Here is a 15,423-nt window from a genome sequence, read left to right as displayed (position 1 = left end):
CTTCTAACATGATTCTCTTCTATTCTTTGCGTGTTAATTAAACGCTTTTATGACGTTTGTTCTTATAGAAGAATACAAGTGTGGATTAAATGGTGTTTCTGTCCGTTTCTGTCTGTAAAATGTTGGGAACCACCTCTGTGTTTCAAACCGTGTTAAAGTTGGACGACGACATTAGTTTTGGACTACACGTCCCAGAGGGAATCTTTCTGCGCATGCTCGAAAAGATGCGGCGCGCGAACCCATGCGGATATAGTGTTTCGTAAAATGGCGGCGTGAGGAGGGTCGTTCAAAAATACTGAGTGGTGGTTCTCTTGAAGGTGCTTAGTCAACGTTTCCGGGCGGTTTGCGTTACCTGAGTCAGTCGGACAGTCATCGAGAGGCAGACGTCGGAATTTATCTTCCAATAAAGGTATGACATATTTAGTTTTTAATAAAAATAGTGAAGGTACTGAGGAGCTAGCGGCAGTTAGCTTTAAACATGACGTTAGCTGCTAATGTGCGGCCCGGTTAGCTTTGTACTGACGGACCGGTCGTTAGCTCACCGGGTGCTAACGACCGGACGCGGACGGTAGACACTCGAATGGGGTTTCAGTGCCTGCATTGTTAAAGGTTAACCAGTTTAACCGGGTAATTCGTAACCCATTAGAAGTATTTGTTGTAATATTCCATATGTTAAGTTATAAATGTTTTCATCTAGAGAGAAGAGTTAAGAAGTTGAGCTAGTCTAGCTAACTAGCTAAGTGCTAACTAACTGCTATCTAAATGCTAATGTACAGGGAACCGCAAAGAGGGCTAAATCACTGCATTTTTGTCTGTACATCACACTGAACTAAGACCTGTTTGAGACCGTAACAGTCTGAACTGGACTGATTTATTCTATGAAGGACATACATTCTTTAAAGTACACTCTGATTGATAAATCTTCTTTCTATTTGTGAAAATTTAAGGAAAATGTGCCATATTGGGTGTCCTTTCACATGAAAATGACCCTAGTTAAGGTCAAAGATGGACTGAATTACTCTGCAGAGGACACGCGTGCATTAAAATTGTGATTTATTTGTGATTTGACGAATCACAGCATATTGATTTGGGTGAAGAGATTTCTCAGATCAGATATTCTGTTAAAAAGCGTCTTTTTCTTTGTAAATAACTCCACATTTGATCAGTCTTGCTGTTGTAGTTTTCATTCTGTACCTAGTTTGATATGATTTATAAGCAGCAGAATGACTATTTTCCACTCCATAAGGTGTCACCTGTGCAAAGTGTTTTATGCACAGCTTTAAAACTCACTGATAAAGTGCCTGTTACACAATCTTCTGTCAGAAATTAATAATTTATTTAAAGATACTAAACACAGAATTGTGCCATCAAACAGTTTTTTTTTATTGAAATCATATTTGATTTTATTCGGTCATTAAATAGCTGGAAATGCTAAAGAAATTTCAGCTGAATTGATTGTTTAAAGGTGGAACCAGTGATTATTTTCCCGTTTAACATTTATGTGTCTTTAAAATGTCAGAAACGTTCAGAATGTGATATTATGTCCCACAGTTCAACATTAAACCATGAGCACACACCTTTAAACCAAACTAACATGCTTATTTTAGACTTAAACCTTCTTTATTCACATTATATAGCAGCAGTCTTATTGTGGTAATGTGAGACAGTCTATATTTTAGCTGCATTTCACCCATTAAGCTCGTTCATAATGTTATTTCAGTTTATTGAGTCTCTGACTTCATCTGTACCAGTTTCAGATTAATTAATAACAATATTATAGTCCCCCTGTGTGTGTGAATGTTTAAAAACATCAGGTGGGGAAGGAATGAAGTAATAAATGTATAATTCTACCCTGTGAAGTCTTTAAACTTTCATTTATCTGGTCACATGTGGCGGCGTCCTGCTGCTTTTCACCAGCATCAGACCTGGTAACGTGTGCAGATTTCACTTTAAACACAAGTCTGAGCTGCAGCGTCTCTTTAACTGTGGGTTCATTCGTCATCTGATCAGCTGTTGGGGGCAGAAACTTTCCTCTTCTTTGGTTTTACCTGCGATGATCAGCTGCAGCACTGAGTCAGAGCTGTGAACTAAAATAAATAATAAATAAATATTAATAAAGACTGAATTCAGGCGGCTGCATATCTGGGTGATTCTCACAAAATTGCATTTTGACGCGTCTGTAAGGATTTGATAGACTAAACTACTAAAACAATCAAACTTTTCTGTATATTTACGTGTATTGATCACTAATTTTAATTGAGCCAGTTAATTGAGACCCTGATTAATACTAATAAGAGGGAAAAAAATAGCAAAACTGACCTAAATTTGTTTTTGCAAAGGTTAGGACAGAGGTTATTCCCCCTCAGGTGTTTCGATAACCGCCGTAAAGCTCGACCTGATGCTCTGCCGGTTAATTTGAATCAATTTACCACCCGAAGCGGCTGATTAACGGCGGTTTGTTTGGGTTCCAGAGCCGGTGGGATGGCGAAGAGGATCGCTGATAAAGAGCTAACGGACAGGAACTGGGATCAGGAGGAGGAGGGAGAGGAGGTGAGTCCCCGCTTGTCTCTTTGTGGATCCCCTGATGTGTGAGAGTCGCTGCTGATGTGCTGTTCTTCCTCAGGCCGGGACCTTTTTACTCGCTCCTCAGGATGTGTTGAAGAGCCGCGCGATCAAGAAGGCCAAACGCAGGAACACCGGCGCCGACGTGAGAACTCGAACTCCACAGACTTCTGCACGAGCCGCGTTTAAAGTGTTGTGTTTTAACATCCTCCTGCGTTTCAGGGCGAGGTTGGAGGCGCGTTCAAGGGCTTCAAAGGCTTCGCTCTGACCACGGCGGCCTCGCCTCCTGCCGCCTTCCCCGGCTTTGGGAGCAGTGGGGGCTTTAAGGGCTTCGGTGGCCTGACCAACGGCAACAGCACCGCTCCATCATTTGGGAGTTTCTCTTCTCCGGCAACTTCCACCGCTGCAGCTGGTGAGTTGGGAAAGCTGTGATTTACGTGATGTCAGCGAACGCATCGGATATTTCTCAGGGAATACTGACTGTTTGTCAGGGCTGTTCTTCATATAGATGAGCAAAGGAGGTTTAAAAGTGGTCGGCGCCTCATTAATTCCCGTCGGATCAGTTGGCCGCTTGTGTTTGCTGCTTATATTGCCAAAGTGTCTCATTTTTGTGAGGTAGACTTGGTTTTATTTAGCTCACGCTGTCTGGCATGTTGATAAAAGTCCAGACTTTGTGTAGGCTGCAGACTCTCAGTTAGAAGCTTCCAGATACCTGTTATATATCAGAATATAAGGTTGTTATGACTGAAAAACAAGCTGCTTCCTTATTAAGACATTGCCCCGACCGGGACCCCAGAACTGACCCTTTGTCTCATTAGGACCGGCCTCTGGTCCCCATAAGGACAATTGGACCAAAATGGTCTGCTTTTTTTTTTTTAACCAGAAAAGTTCTAATGAGGAAACAAGAACTGCACAAACACATCGTCGTCATAGTGACCCCCAACAGGCCTGTTAGAGCAGAAACTAACGTGTTCATCGACCTTTATTTCAGCCACAAAGGTCCATATAAACTAAATAACAACAAAACACAGTTAAAATGTTGAAAAGGGCTATTTCAACATCAACTGTTCCCTTATATGAGCCACATAGCACCTCTGAGACATGGTCGGATAAATAAAAGGAGGGACTTTTTGGTTCCTTGTGTCGTTCTGCTCATCCTGACCTGCAGGAGAGCCTTCAGCACACACCGGGGGGTTCATCCCACCGTCCCACATTCATCTAGTTTCTCTGGAAGATCCTCCAAATGCAGAGTGAAAGATAGATAGATGGATGCTTTATTGATCCCCAAGGAAATTTGAGCATCCAGTGGCAAAAAAGTGACATAAAATACAGTCAACATACATACAAGTAACTGTAGAAATGAAGTGTTTTGTACAACTATAAACTATTTGAAAATGAGAGCCTGTTGTACAGCCTGAAGGCCGGAGGGACAGAGGAGTTGTTGAGTCTGTTGGTGGAGCAGGACTGAGGCAGCAGGCTGCCACTGAACACTTCCTGGTGGAGGTGGTGGGCTTTGTCCAGTCTGTCCAGGATCCTCCTCTCTGCCACCAGAGAGTCCAGCTGGGGCAGAGTCCCTCTTCTGGCTCCTTCCTCCACAGCGTAGAAGAGGCCGCCACCGACTGGTAGAAAACATCTGCAGCAGTTCAGCCTTCTCAGGAAGCACAGACGGCTCTGTGAAAAGGTGACAGTATTCCACTGTGATGAGCCCCATTTAGGGCTGGAAGCTGAAAGAACTTCGGTTCTTTTAAATGCTTCGGTATCAGAAACACGCCTCGTCTTTCTTTCAGTCCCCAGAGATTAATCACCTGATCAATAACTGATCGAGCTGCCCTCGATTGGCTGTATTAACGTTAGACTTTGATGCAGGAACATGTGGTTCTGCCCACAGACGGGTTCACTGTAGGTGTAGAACCGGTTAAACGATGCCACCGAGGCTCCATTTCACAAAGACTGATGCAACATCTGCCAAAAAGTCACCGCTGCTGAGGCAGCAACACGACTCATTTAATGAGTTATTTGACCTGCACAAAATCAGTTTAAGAGCAGAAAGTTGCTCCGTGTTTTGCTGCCAGACCTGGACTCGGCTTCATCTCAGAGCACCGAGGACGGCGCAGTGTGTGGGATTTTAACAGGTAACGTTCAGCGAGATCCGGCAGAATTAATGTGAGCAGAAAGCAGACGTGTTGATGCTTCTGAAGGAAACTGCTGAGGGAAAAGGATCCTCAGTGTGGAGGATGGTGTTAGACACCAACCTGGAACCAGTTTGCTCTGGAAAGGATTTGTTGTTCATTTTTTCTGTAAGAAAGCTGCTTGGACTGGAAGAACACAGAGCTGAGAAATAAAACTGAAGATTTGTGCTGTTGTGTGTGCTGTCATTTCCTTTTTGTTAGGATTGATATAATAAAACTGGTGTCGTTCAGGAACTGGTACCGAAGTGAAGGTATCTGTGCTGCAGCTGGTTTTAACCTGACTTCAGCCTCCCTCTCTGACTCCATGTTCCTCTGCAGTCCCACCCTGCTGCTGTGTGGGGGGTGCAGCTCATCGGTTGTGTGATTGGAGCCGGCTCGGCGGGGGTTGTGTGTTTGCGGCTGACTGCTCTTTGATTCCACGTCGCTGGCTGCAGATGGGGAGGGGCTCCTCCTCCTCTCAGCCTGCTGCCACACTCTCATCTCTGCCTTCATCCTCTCAGGTCTGATGTTCAACGGACCCTCCTCCACAAAGCCCATCGCTGACGCCACGGCCAAGCAGATCAATGGCTCCGCCCCCAGCCTGAGTCCAGGCTCCGGCGGCAGCAGCAACAAGGAGTACAGCCGGCAGCTCACGGCGCTCAACTGCTCGGTGCGGGACTGGATCACCAAGCACGTGAACGACAACCCTCTGTGCGACCTCAACCCCATCTTCAAGGATTATGAGCGCCACCTGGCCAGCATCGAGCGGCAGTACGGCGCCGGCTCTGCTGATGGAGGCTCGGAGGAGAAGAAGCAGGGAGGGATGCTGCCGGCGTCTGCCACCCCTCCTCCCCCTGCCTCCTCTTCCTCCCCCAGCAGCAGCTCTGCAGCCCCAGCAGCCGCTTTGTTCTCCTTCAGCAAAAACGCCGCACAGGACTCGGCTCAGAAAAGCTCCGGCGCCGCCCCGGTCCCCGTCGGCATCACCTTCAACTTCGGCCAGAAGGTGGACAGCTCGGTCCTGAGCTCCTTGGGGTCCAAACCGGCTGCCCCCAGCTTCTCCTCCTCCAGCAACACCTCCATGTTTGGCGCCCCAGAGCCCGCCGCCCCGCTCGCCTTCGGTGGGACGAAAAGTGAGAGCGCACAGCCGGCAGGTGAGCGGCGATTTCCTCCCTCAGCGTGGTATTTGACCTGATATCTGCATCGTGTTTGCTGCTCTTCGGTTTTTAGAGACCTTAAACAGTCAGAGAGAGTGTTGGAAAACATGTTTCTTATTAAAATAACCGATTTGATGACACTGCAGGTGGTAAATTTGGTCAAATTTAAATGGGAAAGTTTGTAAATATGATAAATTTCTGATGAATTAAAACTAAACCACAGAATCTTAGTTTCTTGGTGAAGTTTTACCTGCAGATGATGGACATAAATTAGATCTATTTCTGTAATTTCCTCTTTATTAAACCTCTTTTCTCCTCCTGTAACTGTTTGAAAATCTTTTCTTTCTGCAGACGAGAACGGAGACGAGGAGTCGGAGGAGCCGCCCAAACCGGATGTGAAGGAGGTGAAGGAGGACGACGCTTTCTACTCTAAGAAGTACGTCAGAGTGATTAAATACGAGCAGGAATGGATCACAGTTCCTGCCTTTTAATGAGGAAGCATCTGGAACTGATCTCCAGCTCACTGTTGGAGACATAATGCAGAGTTTGAATTGTCTCCAGCAGATTTTAGAGGAATAACTTCAGTGCTTTAGTGTAGTTTTATGGCTGATGTTTCCCTCTCTGCTGCCGTCTGCAGGTGTAAAATGTTCTACAAGAAGGATTCGGAGTTCAAGGAGAAAGGAGTGGGAACGCTGCACCTGAAGAACACCGCCGAGGGGAAGACGCAGATGGTCATTCGGGCCGACACCAACCTGGGTAAAACACTTAGTTTTCAGAGGGTTCTTTGCTAAAGCAGGTCCCTTAAAGCCGGGTCAGGGGGTCCTGAACAGGAGAAACTAGATGGTGGACCCATAGTTCGATGTATTTAAGTTGTTGTTATGTTGTTGGTCAGCCACTGGGTGGCGCTGCAGCACGCTGAGGCGGGGGTCCACCGAGAAAACACAGAGGATGTCCTGAAGCCCAGTTTTCTTAAAATATCTGAAAAGAAAAGAGATTCCAGTACATTTTCTGAGCCAACGTAATGATAATGTTGTTGGGACTTATTCTATCCAATAAAAAACAAAGAGCTGGAGGCAGCTGTGATCCAACAGCTCCACCTGCTGCCCAAACACAGGAACTGCAGCCAGAGCAGGTTCATGGTGTCTGAGTCCATCTGTCAGGGTGCCGAACAGATCAATCCAAGATCAATCATCATGATAATGATCAGAACCGATCACACGGGTCGGTGCATCAGGGGCCAGCAGCGCTAACTCAGCTGAATCTATCAGGTCATCCACAGCTAACGGGTGAAGTTATGATGAAAGGCGTCGTTACCACTGGGCTGGGCAGTAACACAGAGGAGTATTGATCAGTGATCAGCGTTAGACGCCCACTGACAACGGCTGCTGTGTGAATTAGAAATAAAAATAGTTGTTAGCAGAAAACGGTTTGGGTGGAGGTGGGGTTATCGGCCCTTCTTCTTCTTCTTTAATGTAGATGAACAGGTGTTTTCGGCCCTTCTTCTTCTTTAATGTAGATGAACAGGTGTTTTCGGCCCTTCTTCTTCTTTAATGTAGATGAACAGGTGTTTTCGGCCCTTCTTCTTCTTCTTTAATGTAGATGAACAGGTGTTTTCGGCCCTTCTTCTTCTTCTTTAATGTAGATGAACAGGTGTTTTCAGCCCTTCTTCTTCTTCTTTAATGTAGATGAACAGGTGTTTTCGGCCCTTCTTCTTCTTCTTTAATGTAGATGAACAGGTGTTTTCGGCCCTTCTTCTTCTTCTTCTTTAATGTAGATGAACAGGTGTTATCGGCCCTTCTTCTTCTTTAATGTAGATGAACAGGTGTTTTCGGCCCTTCTTCTTCTTCTTTAATGTAGATGAACAGGTGTTTTCGGCCCTTCTTCTTCTTTAATGTAGATGAACAGGTGTTTTCGGCCCTTCTTCTTCTTTAATGTAGATGAACAGGTGTTTTCGGCCCTTCTTCTTCTTCTTTAATGTAGATGAACAGGTGTTTTCGGCCCTTCTTCTTCTTCTTTAATGTAGATGAACAGGTGTTTTCAGCCCTTCTTCTTCTTCTTTAATGTAGATGAACAGGTGTTTTCGGCCCTTCTTCTTCTTCTTTAATGTAGATGAACAGGTGTTTTCGGCCCTTCTTCTTCTTCTTCTTTAATGTAGATGAACAGGTGTTTTCGGCCCTTCTTCTTCTTTAATGTAGATGAACAGGTGTTTTCGGCCCTTCTTCTTCTTCTTTAATGTAGATGAACAGGTGTTTTCGGCCCTTCTTCTTCTTCTTTAATATAGATGAACAGGTGTTTTCGGCCCTTCTTCTTCTTCTTTAATGTAGTTGAACAGGTGTTTTCGGCCCTTCTTCTTCTTCTTTAATGTAGATGAACAGGTGTTTTCGGCCCTTCTTCTTCTTCTTTAATGTAGATGAACAGGTGTTTTCGGCCCTTCTTCTTCTTCTTTAATGTAGATGAACAGGTGTTTTCGGCCCTTCTTCTTCTTCTTTAATGTAGATGAACAGGTGTTATCGGCCTTTCTTCTTCTTCTTTAATGTAGTTGAACAGGTGTTTTCGGCCCTTCTTCTTCTTCTTTAATGTAGTTGAACAGGTGTTTTCGGCCCTTCTTCTTCTCCTTTAATGTAGATGAACAGGTGTTTTCGGCCCTTCTTCTTTAATGTAGATGAACAGGTGTTTTCGGCCCTTCTTCTTCTTCTTTAATATAGATGAACAGGTGTTATTGGTCCTTCTTCTTCTTTAATGTAGATGAACAGGTGTTTTCGGCCCTTCTTCTTCTTCTTTAATGTAGATGAACAGGTGTTTTCGGCCCTTCTTCTTTAATGTAGATGAACAGGTGTTTTCGGCCCTTCTTCTTCTTCTTTAATATAGATGAACAGGTGTTATTGGTCCTTCTTCTTCTTTAATGTAGATGAACAGGTGTTTTCGGCCCATCTTCTTCTTCTTTAATATAGATGAACAGGTGTTATTGGTCCTTCTTCTTCTTTAATGTAGATGAACAGGTGTTTTCGGCCCTTCTTCTTCTTCTTTAATGTAGATGAACAGGTGTTTTCGGCCCTTCTTCTTCTTCTTTAATGTAGATGAACAGGTGTTTTCAGCCCTTCTTCTTCTTCTTTAATGTAGATGAACAGGTGTTTTCGGCCCTTCTTCTTCTTCTTTAATGTAGATGAACAGGTGTTTTCGGCCCTTCTTCTTCTTCTTCTTTAATGTAGATGAACAGGTGTTATCGGCCCTTCTTCTTCTTCTTTAATGTAGTTGAACAGGTGTTTTCGGCCCTTCTTCTTCTTCTTTAATGTAGATGAACAGGTGTTTTCGGCCCTTCTTCTTCTTCTTTAATGTAGATGAACAGGTGTTTTCAGCCCTTCTTCTTCTTCTTTAATGTAGATGAACAGGTGTTTTCGGCCCTTCTTCTTCTTCTTTAATGTAGATGAACAGGTGTTTTCGGCCCTTCTTCTCCTTTAATGTAGATGAACAGGTGTTTTCGGCCCTTCTTCTTCTTTAATGTAGATGAACAGGTGTTTTCGGCCCTTCTTCTTCTTCTTTAATATAGATGAACAGGTGTTATTGGTCCTTCTTCTTCTTTAATGTAGATGAACAGGTGTTTTCGGCCCTTCTTCTTCTTCTTTAATGTAGATGAACAGGTGTTTTCGGCCCTTCTTCTTTAATGTAGATGAACAGGTGTTTTCGGCCCTTCTTCTTCTTCTTTAATATAGATGAACAGGTGTTATTGGTCCTTCTTCTTCTTTAATGTAGATGAACAGGTGTTTTCGGCCCTTCTTCTTCTTCTTTAATGTAGTTGAACAGGTGTTTTCGGCCCTTCTTCTTCTTCTTTAATGTAGATGAACAGGTGTTTTCGGCCCTTCTTCTTCTCCTTTAATGTAGATGAACAGGTGTTTTCGGCCCTTCTTCTTCTTCTTTAATGTAGATGAACAGGTGTTTTTGGCCCTTCTTCTTCTTCTTTAATGTAGATGAACAGGTGTTTTCGGCCCTTCTTCTTCTTCTTTAATGTAGATGAACAGGTGTTTTCGGCCCTTCTTTTTCTTCTTTAATGTAGATGAACAGGTGTTTTCGGCCCTTCTTCTTCTTTAATGTAGATGAACAGGTGTTTTCGGCCCTTCTTCTTCTTCTTTAATGTAGTTGAACAGGTGTTTTCGGCCCTTCTTCTTCTTCTTTAATGTAGATGAACAGGTGTTTTCGGCCCTTCTTCTCCTTTAATGTAGATGAACAGGTGTTTTCGGCCCTTCTTCTTCTTTAATGTAGATGAACAGGTGTTTTCGGCCCTTCTTCTTCTTCTTTAATGTAGATGAACAGGTGTTTTCGGCCCTTCTTCTTCTTCTTTAATGTAGTTGAACAGGTGTTTTCGGCCCTTCTTCTTCTTCTTTAATGTAGATGAACAGGTGTTTTCGGCCCTTCTTCTTCTTTAATGTAGATGAACAGGTGTTTTCGGCCCTTCTTCTTCTTTAATGTAGATGAACAGGTGTTTTCGGCCCTTCTTCTTCTTCTTTAATGTAGATGAACAGGTGTTTTCGGCCCTTCTTCTTCTTCTTTAATGTAGATGAACAGGTGTTTTCGGCCCTTCTTCTTCTTCTTTAATGTAGATGAACAGGTGTTTTCGGCCCTTCTTCTTCTTTAATGTAGATGAACAGGTGTTTTCGGCCCTTCTTCTTCTTCTTTAATGTAGATGAACAGGTGTTTTCGGCCCTTCTTCTTCTTCTTTAATGTAGATGAACAGGTGTTTTCGGCCCTTCTTCTTCTTTAATGTAGATGAACAGGTGTTTTCGGCCCTTCTTCTTTAATGTAGTTGAACAGGTGTTTTCGGCCCTTCTTCTTCTTCTTTAATGTAGATGAACAGGTGTTTTCGGCCCTTCTTCTTCTTCTTTAATGTAGATGAACAGGTGTTTTCGGCCCTTCTTCTTCTTCTTTAATGTAGATGAACAGGTGTTTTCGGCCCTTCTTCTTCTTCTTTAATGTAGATGAACAGGTGTTTTCGGCCCTTCTTCTCCTTTAATGTAGATGAACAGGTGTTTTCGGCCCTTCTTCTTCTTTAATGTAGATGAACAGGTGTTTTCGGCCCTTCTTCTTCTTCTTTAATATAGATGAACAGGTGTTTTCGGTCCTTCTTCTTCTTTAATGTAGATGAACAGGTGTTTTCGGTCCTTCTTCTTCTTTAATGTAGATGAACAGGTGTTTTCGGCCCTTCTTCTTCTTCTTTAATGTAGATGAACAGGTGTTTTCGGCCCTTCTTCTTCTCCTTTAATGTAGATGAACAGGTGTTTTCGGCCCTTCTTCTTCTTTAATGTAGATGAACAGGTGTTTTCGGCCCTTCTTCTTCTTCTTTAATGTAGATGAACAGGTGTTATTGGTCCTTCTTCTTCTTTAATGTAGATGAACAGGTGTTTTCGGCCCTTCTTCTTCTTCTTTAATGTAGTTGAACAGGTGTTTTCGGCCCTTCTTCTTCTCCTTTAATGTAGATGAACAGGTGTTTTCGGCCCTTCTTCTTCTTTAGTGTAGTTGAACAGGTGTTATCGGCCCTTCTTCTTCTTTAGTGTAGTTGAACAGGTGTTATCGGCCCTTCTTCTTCTTCTTTAATGTAGATGAACAGGTGTTTTCGGCCCTTCTTCTTCTTTAATGTAGATGAACAGGTGTTTTCGGCCCTTCTTCTTCTTCTTCTTTAATGTAGATGAACAAGTGTTTTCGGCCCTTCTTCTCCTTTAATGTGATGATTTTTAATGTAGATGATTTTCCTGTGAACTCACATTGTACCGTTGGATGAGACGTTAGTCACTGTAATGTGGACCTCCTCCCACAAAGAAACCTCGTTCAGCAGCATGAGTACGAAATGACAGAAAAGGAATATTAATGTTGCTTTTCCGTCCCATAGACGGTATGTTGTATTTGTAACTGATCTCTGATTCGCTGAGCGTATCGAGCAGCTTTGTCAGGGGGGGTCAGACACTTTTATGAGCCTGTTGGCTGTCGAACAGACAGATGTGACAGATGCTGAGCCTGCTGAGCTGCTGTCGCAGGTGTTTTAAAGTTCATTGTCCGAGGGTTAACTAATTTAATGAATGAGGACGTTAACGGGACCAAAGCTGTGACAGATGCCAGGAAATAACTTCCTGTTTGGTCACATGGTCAAAGTGTTTCTGCGTAACTTCCTGTTTGGTCACATGGTCACGGTGTTTCTGCACAACTTCCTGTTTGGTCACATGGTCAAAGTGTTTCTGCACAACTTCCTGTTTGGTCACATGGTCAAAGTGTTTCTGCACAACTTCCTGTTTGGTCACATGGTCAAAGTGTTTCTGCGCAACTTCCTGTTTGGTCACATGGTCAAAGTGTTTCTGCGTAACTTCCTGTTTGGTCACATGGTCAAAGTGTTTCTGCGTAACTTCCTGTTTGGTCACATGGTCAAAGTGTTTCTGCGCAACTTCCTGTTTGGTCACATGGTCAAAGTGTTTCTGCGCAACTTCCTGTTTGGTCACATGGTTAAAGTGTTTGTGCACAACTTCCTGTTTGGTCACATGGTCAAAGTGTTTGTGCACAACTTCCCGTTTGGTCACATGGTCAAAGTGTTTCTGCACAACTTCCTGTTTGGTCACATGGTAAAAGTGTTTCTGCACAACTTCCTGTTTGGTCACATGGTAAAAGTGTTTCTGCGCAACTTCCTGTTTGGTCACATGGTCAAAGTGTTTCTGCGTAACTTCCTGTTTGGTCACATGGTCAAAGTGTTTCTGCCTAACTTCCTGTTTGGTCACATGGTTAAAGTGTTTCTGCGTAACTTCCTGTTTGGTCACATGGTCAAAGTGTTTCTGCACAACTTCCTGTTTGGTCACATGGTCAAAGTGCTTCTGCACAACTTCCTGTTTGGTCACATGGTCAAAGTGTTTCTGCACAACTTCCTGTTTGGTCACATGGTCAAAGTGTTTCTGCCTAACTTCCTGTTTGGTCACATGGTTAAAGTGTTTCTGCGTAACTTCCCGTTTGGTCACATGGTCAAAGTGTTTCTGCCTAACTTCCTGTTTGGTCACATGGTCCAAGTGTTTCTGCGTAACTTCCCGTTTGGTCACATGGTCAAAGTGTTTCTGCTCATTGGTCGCTGACTGTCGTCCCATCAGGAAACATCCTGCTGAACATCATGGTGCCGCCGTCCATGCCGTGCACGCGGGTCGGGAAGAACAACGTGATGGTGGTGTGCGTCCCGAACCCGCCCGTCGACGATAAGAACCCCGGCAGCCCCGTCCCCCTCCTGATCCGGGTCAAAGCCACCGAGGACGCCGACGAGCTCCACAAGATCCTCGGAGAGACGAAAGGCTGAACGTCCCTCCCTGAGCTTTTAGCAGATCCACCTGGTCATCCTCAGACTCACCGGTTTTACCCCTCACACACACACACTCACACACACCTGTACTTACAGATAAATTGGTCGTCATGCTGTGAAATGTCTGAATGAGAAGCAGGTGGTTGTGCGCCTACATTCCCTCTGGTTCCACGCTGCTGTTTCGCCACTCGAGCCGAGCACAGAGCTGTTTTTGGGGAGAGCTCCAAACAAAAGGCCAGTCGATTTGGTTTTACAAATTAAAAACCTGCAGTAACACTTCTTCCTTTTTCTTTTCTTTTTTTAAACGAGCGTCTGCGGAGTGATTGTTCTGGAAACTATTTATTGTGTCGGCAGGATTTTTGCTCTCTCTGACTGGAGCTGCAGGGAAATGTGGAGGCAGAGCGAGTCAGACCACTTTTACTTCCCGTTGTCCTGTAAACACGAACTCTGTCGCTCTCCAAGTGTCCTTTGTTCGGCCGGCGGGACGAGGCATGCTGTCATCGTCTGACAACATTTGTAAAGACATTTATTGGGGAATAAAAGAAAAACAACCAACCTCAGCCCATGATTTGTGGTCATTTGTGTTTTGTTTCCAGTGACTTAGCTTAACTTTTTCCCCCTGATGTGCATCAGTTCTGTAAAAACAGAGCAAAAAGAGCGGCTTACTTTGCTGTTGGTGTGACTCAGACCAACGAGTCGGTAAGTTTGAGCCGTTTCCTCTCATCACTTTTCTGACTTCTGCAGGTGAGACCGTGGCTGGGTTTCTCTTTTTGTTTTGATTTGTACTTCCTGTTTCGTTTGGAGGAAGACTTGATGCACATGAAGGGGAAACATCTGTGAGTCGCACCTGAACTTTGCCACCTGTCGAGTTTCATGCCCACAGTTATTACACAACGTGCACGTGCTGCTCGATTTGATGGAGGAAACCAACGAAAACAACAAGGAGTAAAATCAGAGAAAATGTCTAAAGTTTGGGAGCATTTCAAAGAAAAGAAAAGAAAAAACTGAACAGTGTCCATTGTAAAAGCCAGTTAGCTTAGCACGATAGCACAACTTCAATGCTACAGCATGTCAGCAGAAAGCAGCCGGTTCACACATCGAGTCCACAGAGCGGAACAAACACGAGGGAACATTTCACGTTAGCATTTTAATGGAAATCGGTCGGCTTGTTAGCTGAGAAGGAAGCTAGGAGAGAACAGAAGGAAGCTAGGAGAGAACAGAAGGAAGCTAGGAGGGACCAGAAGGAAGCTAGGAGAGAACAGAAGGAAGCTAGGAGGGACCAGAAGGAAGCTAGGAGGGACCAGAAGGAAGCTAGGAGGGACCAGAAGGAAGCTAGGAGGGACCAGAAGGAAGCTAGGAGGGACCAGAAGGAAGCTAGGAGGGACCAGAAGGAAGCTAGGAGGGACCAGAAGGAAGCTGGCAGAGACCAGAAGGAAGCTGGCAGAGACCAGAAGGAAGCTGGCAGAGACCAGAAGGAAGCTAGGAGGGACCAGAAGGAAGCTAGGAGGGACCAGAAGGAAGCTAGCAGGGACCAGAAGGAAGCTAGGAGGGACCAGAAGGAAGTGGAGGTTTTAGGCCGTAGAGACACTTTTTCAGGTCTGTATTTTATTTTATTTTTTGGCCAAATTTGTCTAACTTCTGTTGAAATGTCAGCAGAAGGACCGTCCTACTGTCCTTAATGTGCCTCTGCCCATCAGAGCAGCTTCTTATACGATTACTGGATTAAATAATCAATAGAATACTGAAACACGGGGGTCTGATCATCAGTCCCCACACTGCAAACTGGATTTAAGGTGGAAATGTGAATTCATCTGATCCCACAGGAGATGTTTCAGGTAAGATGGTGAAAACAGGGGAACTTTGACAGGGATTGAAGGCTGATTTCAGGGGAGTTTGACTCTTTCCAAAGAGCAGAAAACCCCTGATGGGGACCAGCCAGCAGCGTTCTTCCTGTTTTTGTCTCTTTATTTTGTTTGTTGGTGTCTAATTCTTTTGAAATGTCAGCCGAACCACCATCATGCTGTCCCAGCAGAGTGCCTGAGTAGAAATCCCTCCGTTAGCTCTCCTATAGCTGCAAGTAGCCACATAACAGCAGCTATGAGCTAACAGAGCTATGAGCTAACAGCAGCTATGAGCTAACAGCAGCTATGAGCTAACAGCAGCTATGAGCTAACAGCAGCTATGAGCTAACAGAGCTATGAGCTAACAGAGCTATGAGCTAACA

The 15,423-nt window shown here is 44.3% G+C and overlaps 1 protein-coding gene across 1 annotated transcript; it reads left to right on the top strand.

Annotated features, from left to right (window-relative positions):
- The first annotated feature begins 251 nt into the window (after window positions 1-251).
- On the top strand, window positions 252-13,767 carry nup50 (nucleoporin 50). The gene is made up of 8 exons (XM_072377461.1): window positions 252-409; window positions 2,472-2,550; window positions 2,624-2,707; window positions 2,785-2,974; window positions 5,252-5,881; window positions 6,236-6,320; window positions 6,522-6,640; window positions 12,997-13,767. The coding sequence occupies exons 2-8, from the start codon at window positions 2,482-2,484 to the stop codon at window positions 13,194-13,196; spliced, it is 1,377 nt and encodes a 458-aa protein (XP_072233562.1). The 5' UTR covers window positions 252-409; window positions 2,472-2,481; the 3' UTR covers window positions 13,197-13,767.
- The last annotated feature ends 1,656 nt before the right edge of the window (window positions 13,768-15,423 follow it).

The sequence above is a fragment of the Leuresthes tenuis genome, unplaced genomic scaffold, assembly GCF_036924035.1.
Source record: "Leuresthes tenuis unplaced genomic scaffold, fLeuTen1.0.hap1 SCAF_23, whole genome shotgun sequence".
Lineage (NCBI taxonomy): Eukaryota > Metazoa > Chordata > Actinopteri > Atheriniformes > Atherinopsidae > Leuresthes > Leuresthes tenuis.
This window is presented reverse-complemented; position numbering and strand designations above follow the sequence as displayed.

Coding starts and splice junctions, on each gene's coding strand:
- nup50 (XM_072377461.1), top strand. CDS start 2,482: ATGGCGAAGAGGATCGCTGATAAAGAGCTAACGGACAGGAACTGGGAT. Junction 2,708..2,784: donor GCAGGAACACCGGCGCCGAC/GTGAGAACTCGA, acceptor CCTGCGTTTCAG/GGCGAGGTTGGAGGCGCGTT. Junction 6,641..12,996: donor TCGGGCCGACACCAACCTGG/GTAAAACACTTA, acceptor TCGTCCCATCAG/GAAACATCCTGCTGAACATC.